Raw genomic sequence first — 11597 nt, 5'->3', positions numbered from 1 at the left:
GGGCCTCTCACTGTTGTGGCCTCTCCCGTTGTGGAGCACAGGCTCTGGACGCGCAGGCTCAGCGGCCATGGCTCACGGGCCCAGCCGCTCCGCGGCATGCGGGATCCCCCTGGACCAGGGCACGAACCCGTGTCCCCCGCATCAGCAGGCAGACTCCCAACCACTGCGCCACCAGGAAAGCCCTGCCATTCTTTCTTTTCTTCTCTTCCAGAATCATCACTTACCTTTACTGGCAGATCATAGAGGGAAGGAAGATTATGATCAGACTGCTCCATGAACAGATCATTAACGTAAGTCCCATTGGATCCCTTTGTTATTCTCCCCTCCTTTTTAACATTTTGTAATGGAAATTTTCAAACACAGTCCAAAATAGAGAATAGTACAATGAACCTTCCCACCACCTAGCCCTGACAGCCATTAACCTTTGCATACTCTTCTGTCCTCTACACTGTCTCTTTGCTGTAAATCTCGATTATTTTCAAGCAAAATCCTAGCCTTTATATCATTTTATCTGTAGACTCTTCTATATGCCTGAGAGATACACCCTTTTAAAAAACATAACCACGGTACCAATCATCACACGTAAAAGAAAATTTAATAATTCCTTACTATCATCTTAGAGTCAGTCAATGGTCAAATTTCCCCAACTGTCCCATTAAGTGTCTTTTTTTTTTTTTTTTTTTTTTTTTTGTGGTACGCGGGCCTCTCACCGCTGTGGCCTCTCCCGTTGCGGAGCACAGGTTCTGGACGCGCAGGCTCAGCGGCCATGGCTCACGGGCCCAGCCGCTCTGCGGCATGTGGGATCTTCCCGAACCGGGGCACGAACCCGTGTCCCCTGCATCGACAGGCGGACTCTCAACCACTGCGCCACCAAGGGAAGCCCGCATTGTCTTTTTACAGCAGGATTACTCAAGTCAAAATCTGAAAAAGTGTCACATGTTGCATTTGGTTGATGTGTCGTTTACGTTTCTTTCAATCTATAGCTGTTCACACTTCCTGCTTCTCTTGCCACTTATTGTTGGAGAAACCAGGTCTTTTGTCTCGTAGTTGTTACCACATTCTGGATATATCTGATTTGTAACCCTGCGGTGGTGTTTAGCACATTTATTTCTTTTTTCTTTTTTTTTAGCAAGTTTTAATTTATTTAATTTATTTATTTTTGGCTGCGTTGGGTCTTCATTGCTGTGAGTGGGTTTTACTCTAATTGCGGAGAGCGGGGGCTACTCTTCATTGCGCACGGGCTTCTCATTGTGGTGGCTTCTCTTGCTGGGGAGCAAGGGCTGTAGGCGCGCAGGCTTCAGTAGTTGAGGCGCACAGACTTAGTTGCTCCACGGCATGTGGAATCTTCCCGGACCAGGGCTTGAACCCGTGTCCCTGCATTGGCAGGCAGATTCTTAACCACTGAGCCACCAGGGAAGTCCCGAGCACATTTATTTCTTTAACCTCTATTTTAAAATTAAGGAAACTGGGCTTCCCTGGTGGTGAAGCCAATGTCCAGGACCCTACCTGCCTAAAAATCAACATTTCCATCATTTGCTTCCCAACCCCACACCATCATTCATCCTCCATGTTTTTGTTTTTGTTTTCCTTCTTGGCAGGAGGGCAAAGACAAAATGTTCCTGATAGAAAAGTTGATCAAACTGCAGGATATGGAGAAGAGAGCAAGCCCCACCTTGTTTACGCCAGAAAGGAGAGACGTGGAGGTGAGGCTGGAAGCCGCCTTGGGATCCCTGTGACACAGATTTGCCCTCCTGGGAAAAGTGCATCAGGAAACTAGAATCACATCAGGGCACTTCACTTTCTGTGTTTTAACATTTCTGTATGTTTTATTAAAAAAAAATAATATGCGGGCTTTCCTGGTGGCGCAGTGGTTGAGAGTCCGCCTGCCGATGCAGGGGACACGGGTTCGTGCCCCTGTCCGGGAAGATCCCACGTGCCGTGGAGTGGCTGGGCCCGTGAGCCATGGCCGCTGAGCCGGCACGTCCAGAGCCTGTGCTCCGCAGCGGGAGAGGCCACAACAGTGAGAGGCCCGCGTACCACACACACACAAAAAAATAAATAATACGCATTCACCATGTTCTATGCCTGGCCCCATTCTAGGTTCTGGGGTTATCATGGTATCACAATAGGGCTCTACCCTCGTGGAGCTTGCCTGCATCTTTTCCATAACCCAACCAAACAGAAATATATCCCACTGAGAAGAAAAATGGCTTGAAATCTCACCCCACTGGGTTAATGCTTCAGTGTATATTCTTCCAGATCTTTCCCCCAGGCATCTGCAAACAAGCATGCATCTACTAACATTCTTGTTTATTTATTTATTACAAAAAAGGGGACATATTTTGCACATAACTCCCCCTCTCCCCGCTTAATACTATATCTCAGACATTGTTTCAGTCTGTACCTACTTGGACATTTGGGTTGTTTACAGTTTTTTTTTTTTAATACTAAAAACGATGTGTAATGAAACTTTTTTTTATTATAATTGTTTTATGTGAGTGTTTTATCTGCCATAGGCATGCACATGATAATGTTAACAGATATTGCCATATCACGCTCTTAAAAAGATTTTTACCAATTTCATTCTTAACAAGAGATGCCTGGAATCCTGCTCTAATACCAAAGCCTGTGCTGGCTTCCTTGGTGTCCTAGAAAATGTGGATAAACAGTAAACCCATGTTAATTCAAATGCTACTAGTTTTAGAAGTTATGATCTTGTCAGAAGAGATTGCCACGTCGTTTACTGCCTGTGCAAATTAATACCATCAGCACAATATAGGTAAGGGATCTAGAGGCCCAGCTCTAAATCGTTTGAAGGCAAGGATCATGAGTGTACCTTTGCAAGTCCTAATATATTACCTGGTATATATTGTAAATGCTCAGTAAATATCTGTGAAATGAATCATTAAATGAATGGAATCACTGCCCATAAAAATTGAAACAGGGCTTCCCTGGTGGCGCAGTGGTTGAGAGTCCGCCTGCCGATGCAAGGGACACGGGTTCGTTCGCCGGTCCGGGAAGATCCCACATGCAGCGGAGTGGCTGGGCCCATGAGCCATGGCCGCTGGGCCTGCGCGTCCGGAGTCTGTGCTCCGCAACGGGAGAGGCCACAGCACTGAGAGGCCCGCGTATCGCAAAAAAAAAAAAAAAAATTGAAACAAAACATGTTTGATATTTCTATGGCTGAATCTTGGTCTTAATCTGTCACCTGTTAATATTAAAATGGTGAGGGCTCACAAGTCTCACCACTGATGCAGCAGGATCTGAGGTGTACACTCTCTTCCAGTGATGAGATTTCTTGTTTTCTTCTTTTTTAGCAATCTGGTCCTCTGCATGTCAGAGAGCATGATGCTGCTCGAGGTGAGTACCCAACTGGCACTGAATAAGGCCTAATTCATCCAGATGATAGGTCCCAAGACAGAGGGTCAGAACTGCTCCTGTATCAGTCACTTGTTCAATTGCAAGAACTGGCCCAAATTGGCTTTAGCCAAAACTCAACAATAATTCTGGCTTTAGGTGTGGCCAGAAGCAGGGGCTCACAGTACGTCACCAGAACCTGGTTTCTTTCTGTTCAGTTGTTTTCCATGTTATCTCCTGATAATTACAAGACAGCTTTCTTAGCTTCTGTAGCTTCTCAGATTCAAGTCTAGTGTGAAAGAGATCCAGATTCTCATTGTGTTTCATTGGATCTGAACCAATTGCTGTGGCCAAGAGACTGTGATGATTTCATTGGCCAGATCCGAGTCGCAGACCTCATCTCTAGATACAGGTGGTACAAACATACAGACCACAGGGACTGAGAGAGTGGAGAAAGGTGGCTTTCCAAAGAAAACCTGTGGCTGATGCCAGGAGGGGAATGAATGTTGGGGAGGAAACAAACAAATAAACCCATTCATCTTTTTGGAATAGCATTCACTGACAGCATCCAATGATGGGAGTTCAAGGGAGAGAATTGAAAAAACTTAAAAGGAGGAGGCAAGGAAGGCCTGAGAAGCTGTGGGATCTTGGAAGCTAATTTGGTTTTTCCCTTGGAGATATGGGGCAGTGTGCATCTGTGCTAACTTCTCTTCTCCTGTATCAAACCCAGACCTGCGATTTAGGCGATCAGTTCAAGAAGATAATCTAAAGGCCTGATAATTATTGTGGTACCCAGACCCCAACCAAATAAGGAAAGAAGATGAAGATGGAGCAGCTTCCTCCATGACACCTGGGCCTTTAGGAGATTCCCAGATGGGAAATTCAAGCCTGTAGCCAGGAGTGGAAACTGACTACAATGTAAATACAGAAGTAAAATTGGGCATTCCCTGCTGTTGTTTTTACACCTGAATTGCTGGGTTTTCCAGACAAAATATTTGAGATTTTCCAGTAAAGATTGTTGTAATATTTGAACTAGTTCACAAAAACCTGGGAAGAGTTGTAGTTTAAGAGATATGCATATGAATTATTGATCCTTAGAAATCTCCGCTCCCAAAACTCCCAGACCTGGCAAAGGTTTGGAGACTGGTGCTAAGACAAGTGGTCCAGTCTGAATAAAAATGTGACCCTCGATCAGGGATGTGAAGCCTCTGAATTGTGGAACGTGCGTTTGTCCACGACTTTGCACTAAAAAATCCCCATTTTCCCCAAAGGTGAAAAACAACCAGAGGGCTTGTCTATGAACTTGATTGCACATTGAGTACATGAGTCTTTTGGATTGGACTGGGGTGGGCATGTGTGGACTGGGATTCTACCCCTGTGAGGTTTTATACATGATCATCAGAGTCTTACGTTGAACCAAACATGAAATCGGTGGTGATGTGCGGAATATATATATATTGAATATGTATGTGTATGTATATGTGTGTGTGTGTACATATGCACACATACACGTATAAAGCATTTTTTTTTTGCAGATTTCCTAAATGATTCACAAGGCACCTGACTCTACTTAAAACGGAAGGGTCCAGCAGAAAAGTGCAATTACCAAATTACTCGGGAGGAGAAATCTCCTCTTGAGTAATCACTGTCATGAAATCTAATGGGAACTGAATTTAGAACACATTTAAGACGAATTTAAAACACAAACATCCAGTCAGTGCTCAGTCATTGGTTCACCTCTTCATTGACTTATTTGCTCACTAATTCATTCATCAGCTGAATTAAGTTCTGTTGGTACCATCTTTGCTCGTGGTTGCTAGAAGTGCTTCTTCGTTCATCCCTTCGTTCAACAAATATGTACCAAGTGGTGGGGAACAAGATGGTGCACAAGTCAAGACACAGCCTCCACTCTCATATACTGTCTAGCAGATCACTTTTGGCAGGAACTTAATAATTAAACAGTAATTACTTATAGCAGGTGCCATGAACGAGAAGCCCAAGGGATGATGGGAGACTTAACTTGTTTGTGGGGTCAGTAAAGGCAGTCTGTGGAATTGATGTTTGAAGGGATTTTTTTTTTTTCCCTCTGTGTTATCCTAATGCTCTTTGTGCTTCTGCACTGAAATGTGAACTCCCTCTGGAAGCATCATTTTTGCTCACTTCCCATATGCTCAGGGCTTATATCCAGGCTGCTTCTCCATTCACCTCTTATCTTTACTTCAGTGTAGCCCCTGCTTCTCCTGGAGGAGCAGACAGAGTAGAAAGATCTAGTCTGTAGGTCTCACACACACATTTGGATATGTGTAACATCCTCACATCCTTAGTTCTGAGATATAGGGGATATATTAGTTTGCTAGAGCTGCCATGACCCATAGCACAGACTGGAGGCTTAAACAACACAAATTCATTTTTTCACAGTTCCAGAGGTGGGAAGTCTAAGATCAAGGTGTCCACAGTCGGTGTCCACAGTTTTGGTTTCATTCTGAGCCCTCTCTCCTTGGCCTGTAGATGGCCACCTTCTTGCTGTGTCCCCACGTGGTCTTTCCTCGGTGCGCACATTCTGGTGTACCTTTGTGTCCAAATTTTCTCATCTTATAGGGACACAAGACAGATTGGATTAGGACCCAACCTAATGGCTTCATCTTAACTAACTCACATCTTTAAAGGACTTATCTCCAAATATGGTTACATTCTGAGGTACTGGAGGTCAGGACTTCACCATATGAATTTTGGGTCAACACAGTTCAGCCTGTAATAGGGGAAACTCACCCCCAGTTCCACCAGGACCTCTTAGCAGGCAGCAGGGCTCTCATTGCTCGCTGCACCAAACAGCCAGACCCAGGCCCTGCCCACTCTAGACCAACTAAATCAGGAATCCATAGTTTTCCCTTAAAGCTCTCAGATGGTTTCAGTGGGAAGCCAGGGCTGAGAACAACTGAGCTAGAATCTAGAGTAGTGCTTTCTGAACTTGCTTGACCATAAAAGTCACCTGAGGCACTTATTGAACATGCAAATAGTTAGCTAAGAATATTGCATCAAAAATTTCTTGGGGGGCTTCCCTGGTGGCACAGTGGTTGAGAGTCCGCCTGCCGATACAGGGGACACGGGTTCGTGCCCCGGTCCAGGAAGATCCCACATGCCGTGGAGCGGCTGGGCCTGTGAGCCATGGCCACAGAGCCTGCACTTCCGGAGCCTGTGCTACGCAACGGGAGAAGCCACAACAGTAAGAGGGCCGCGTACCGCAAACAAAAAAAAAAAAAAAAAAAAAATTTCTGGGGACATTGTCCATCCTCCTCTTCCAAAGCTTGTCTTAATTAGCTCAAAATGGTAAAAGTAACATGCTTTCCAAGAGTCACCTGAAAGCTGGATAATCCCTGTAGTTTTAAGTATTAAAAAAGGATAGCCTCTCTTGAGTTCCTGCAGGGTCTGATCCTTTAAGTGGCCGCAGTGAAGGGCCCAATTCATTTTTTATAGGGCAATGAGATGATTTTGTGTGAAGTTCAATTATAAAAGGATTATAAAAACATCATATGACTGACATGTTTTTATAACCTTTGAATTGAGGACAGGTGGTAAGAATTAAGCTCATTAATAGGAATTGTCTCTCAGTAAGGTAGCACTTTTTTTAAAAAATAAATTTATTTATTTATGTTTTTATTTTTGGCTGTGTTGGGTCTTTGTTCTGTGCACGGGCTTTCTCTAGTTGCAGTGAGTGGTGCGCAGGCTTCTCATTGTCGTGGCCTCTCTTGTTGCAGAGCACGGGTTCTAGAGCGCAGGCTCAGTAGTTGTGGCGCACGGGCTTATTTGGTCTGCGGCACGTGGGAATCTTCCCGGGCCAGGGATCGAACCTGTGTTCCCTGCATTGGCAGGCAGATTCCCACCCACTGCACCACCAGGGAAGCCCACTAAGGTAGCACTTAATGGTACCTCCCTAAATTCTCACAGTGGGAACTTTTTCATAGCATTTATGTGTCTGATCAACGGTGAGATAGACCACTGGGAGGAGCTCAGGTGTGGAGCAGAGGGGCCCCTCTACTTTGCTCATGACTGTACCTGCCTGATAAAGAGTAATGCCTTACACTTGTGTGTTGTCCCGATCCACACAGTGCTTTCCCCACTCCCATCACCTGGGTATCTTGTCATAAAGCAGATTCTAGGGAACTCCCTGGCAGTACAGTGGTTAGGACTCAGCGCTCTCACTGCTGGGGTCCTGGGTTCTATCCCTGGTGGAGGAACTAAGATCCCACATGCCGTGCTTTATGGCAAAAAAAAAAAAGCAGCAGATTCTAATATTCTAATTTGTGACTTCAGGGATGAGGCCCGAGAGTCTGCATTTCTATCTAGTGCTGTGGGTCTGAGGACCACACCCTGAGTAGTATGGTTCTGGGCTCCTCCAAAATTTGTTTTATCTTCATAGCAACAGTATTATACTGTTAATACATTTTTCAAAACACATTCACTTTTTTTCCCCTCATTTGAATCTCATAACATTATTGCTATAAGACAATTGGTGCAAGTATTATGATCTCCATTTGACAGATGGAAATTTGGGCACACACAGGTTAAGTGGTTTGTCTGAGGTCTCATAGCTAGTGAGTGGCAGAATTGAGACTTGAGCAAAGATCAGAACCAACTGGAGGGCTTGTTAAAACACAGGTCCTGGGCTTCCCTGGTGGCGCAGTGCTTGAGAGTCCGCCTGCCGTTGCAGGAGACGCGGGTTCGTGCCCCGTTTCGGGAAGATCCCACATGCCGCGGAGCGGCTGGGCCCGTGAGCCATGGCCGCTGAGCCTGCGCGTCCGGAGCCTGTGCTCCGCAAATGGGAGAGGCCACAACAGTGAGAGGCCCGCATAACGCAAGAAAAAAAAACAAACAAACAAAAAAAAAACACAGGTCCTGAGCCTGACCCAGAGTTTCAGATTCATTATCTCTGGAATGGGTTCTAAGAATTTGCATTTCTAGCAAGTTCCCCCTTATGCGGATGTTGAATAACTGTCTCTACGATATTGTGATTTATAAGAAATACATATTTGGTCTTTCAGGTGACCGAAATATAGGTCTCATATATATTTGGCCTTCGTCTACAGTTCCTGGCTCAAAGCTCTCCAAACCCTTGGAATTTCCTAAGCGTTTAGTGATAAAAGTACCTTTTTGCTCTGAGAAGGGTGACTTTTGGAAAGCACCTAAGGTTGGGGGTCTGGATGTCAATGGAGCAAACCACGTGATTAGAGGGTTGGAACTTTCACTCCTAACCCCTTGATTTCTGGGGAGGGGATAGGGGCTTGAGGTTGAATCAATTGCCATTGGCCAGTGATTTGGTCAAACATAACTATGTAATGAAGTCATCTTAAAAACCCAAAAGGGGCTTCCCTGGTGGCGCAGTGGTTGAGAGTCCGCCTGCCGTTGCAGGGGACATGGGTTCGTGCCCCGGTCCGGGAAGATCCCACATGCTGCGGAGCGGCTGGGCCTGTGAGCCATGGCCGCTGAGGCTGCGCGTCCGTAGCCTGTGCTCTGCAATGGGTGAGGCCACAACAGTGGGAGGCCCGCGTACCGCAAAAAAAACAAACAAACAAACAAAAAAAAACCCAAAAGGACAGCTTTTTGCCCTTCTTTTTGGAAAGCTTCCATGTGGGGGAAACAGAACACTTCTGACACTTCTGTGTGCCCCCATGCCTGGCCCCAAGCTCCGGGAGGACAGAAGCTCCTTGCTGTAGGACCTTGCCCAATGTATGTCTTCATTTGGCTGTGGATTTGTATCCTTTTAATAGCCTTCCATAATAAATCGGTGATCTAGTGAGTGAATGGGTTTTCCTGAGTTCTGTGAGCTGTTCTGGCAAATTAATCAAATCTGAGGAGGGGATTGTGGGAATATCTGATTTATATCCAGTCAGTCACAATTGCGGGTAACAACCTGTGCTTGCAGCTGGCATCTGGAGGGTGGTCGTCTGGGACTGAGCCCTTTACCCATGGAATCTGATTCTATTTCTGGGTAGATAGTGTCAGAACTGAGCTGGATTCTGAAGGACCCTGCCTGTGACTGAGAATTGCTTGTTGTTGATGCGAGGAAGCCTCCACACACAGAACACACTAGAATTGGGCCCAGGAACCCCTTTCAGCCTCAAAGGACAACATTCTTTGAGAACCCTCTGCCCAGCTGATATCCATCCTCTTCTTAACACTTGGTGTCCTGCTGTCAGATTTTGAGCATAATTTAAAGTTTGAACACACAGGTCATTAACCTTCAGTATTTTTGATCAAAGAAATCAAGTAACTTTGCCCTACAGTAACCGTCACTCCATGCTAAGGTTTGAGTGGATGTCTGGAACACTTCATTAACTTCCACCCTGCCTTGTCCTCAAAGCTGTGGTTGACTGTCCTGTTGAAGGATTATTCCCACTTTAGGAAATGGTGTCATTTAGAAATTCTTGTCTAATAAAGAGTATTCATGTCTTAGTGAAATTCTTGTCAGGACAAGATTGCACGCTCATCTCCAAATAAGAAAACGAGTATCGTTTAACGAAGTAAGCAGTGGGTTTCTCAAGCCTTTTCAGGTAGCCCTTCCAGGTTATCTGTCTCCACCATTCTGAGAACACAGGGGCAGTCCAATGAACAGCAGAGGATGTGATTTTTATCCCTGTTGACTTTCTTGGAAAGAATGCTCTTTGGATGGTTCATTTGTTGATGCTACTGAATCATTACACTCCCAAATCTTTACCTCACTCTAGGTCTGTATCCAGGTTCCTCCGTGAACTTTCCACTTGGCTATCCCACAACTCATTCTTACAACTTTTTTTTTTTTTTTTTTGCGGTAGGCGGGCCTCTCACTGTTGTGGCCTCTCCCGTTGCGGAGCACAGGCTCCGGACGCGCAGGCTCAGCGGCCATGGCTCACGGGCCCAGCCGCTCCGCAGCATGTGGGATCTTCCCGGACCGGGGCACGAACCCGTGTCCCCTGCATCGGCAGGCGGACTCTCAACCACTGCGCCACCAGGGAAGCCCTCTTACAACTTTTATTGTCTACTGTGACAGGCACTGCAAGGAGTGCTGGGAACGTTTCTCATGACTGAGCCCTTGCTAAGCGACAGAAAGGAGGATAAGCCTGGGTTTAGAGTGTGGGCTCTGGAATTATATAATCTGGGCCTGAATCCTTATCCTATTACTGTCTGTGACTTTAGGAAAGTTACTTAACTTCCTTGGGCTTTGGTTTTCTTCACTGTAAAATGGGATTATAATGGTACCTTGACCTCATGGTGTTGTAGCAGAGTAAACACATAGAAAGCATTTGAAACAGTGTCCAGTACATGGTAGGCAGTCCATAAATCTTAGTTCAAGCATTTTACAGGCACTCTTTCCTTTAATCACAACTACCCCTGCCGTGGTACTAATACTGCCCCTATTTTAGAGATGAATTCAAGACACTAGCTGTATGACTTGCCCAAGGTCATAGAGCTAGAGATTAGGAATTCAGATTTAACCTTTTCCGATAACAAATCCTGTTGTTGGGACTTCCCTGGTGGCGCAGTGGTTAAGAATCCTCCTGCCAATGCAGGGGACACGGGTTCAAGCCCTGGTCCGGGAAGACCCCACATGCCGCGGAACAAGTAAGCCCATGCGCCACAACTACTGAGCCTGCACTCTAGAGCCCGTGAGCCACAACTACTGAGCCTGCACTCTAGAGCCCGTGAGCCACAACTACTGAGCCTGTGCTGCAACTACTGAAATCCGTGCTCCACAACGAGAAGCCGCCACAATGAGAAGCCTGCGCACTGAGACGAAGAGTAGCCGAGAAGCCCCAGCTCACCACAACTAGAGAAAGCCCGCGCGCAGCAAAGAAGACCCAGTGTAGCCAAAAAAATAAAATCCTGTTTTTAACCCCTTTACTAAACCTTCCAAGTAAGTAATTAACACCTTCTTTCTTCATCTGAATTCTCCATTCTTCAAGGCCCACGACCACCTTAGCATAGGATCTCAATCCTCAATTGGGCCTGGCTGAGTCAAGTGCAATACGGATTTGGGACAAAGGTCAAGAGACAGAGAACTCCTGGCTCTCAAAAGGTCTTCACACCACAGAAGGGATGTTGTGAACTCTGTGCTGCCCCCAAGAGAATTTCTTCCCTGTCAGTTGCTGTATAGCCTCTGCAGGTAAGCCAAAGGGGGAATTCAGTCCTCAGATGTTTTCTTTGGTTCCTTTCTCTTCCTCTTGTCACTCTAGTCATAACGTGGCATGGAAGTCATGCAGTTTAGA

General features: G+C 45.9%; 1 protein-coding gene across 1 annotated transcript in view; it reads left to right on the top strand.

Moving 5' to 3' along the window:
- TMC5 (transmembrane channel like 5) overlaps positions 1–4134 on the top strand; it is a 31557-nt gene extending 27423 nt beyond the window's left edge. The window contains 4 exon segments of the mRNA XM_007472180.1: positions 212–290; positions 1599–1703; positions 3318–3360; positions 4088–4134. Coding sequence (XP_007472242.1) covers positions 212–290; positions 1599–1703; positions 3318–3360; positions 4088–4134 — 274 coding nt within the window.
- Positions 4135–11597: the final 7463 nt, after the last annotated feature.

This window comes from Lipotes vexillifer, unplaced genomic scaffold, assembly GCF_000442215.2.
Source record: "Lipotes vexillifer unplaced genomic scaffold, Lipotes_vexillifer_v1.1 scaffold232, whole genome shotgun sequence".
Taxonomy (NCBI): domain Eukaryota; kingdom Metazoa; phylum Chordata; class Mammalia; order Artiodactyla; family Lipotidae; genus Lipotes; species Lipotes vexillifer.
This window is presented reverse-complemented; position numbering and strand designations above follow the sequence as displayed.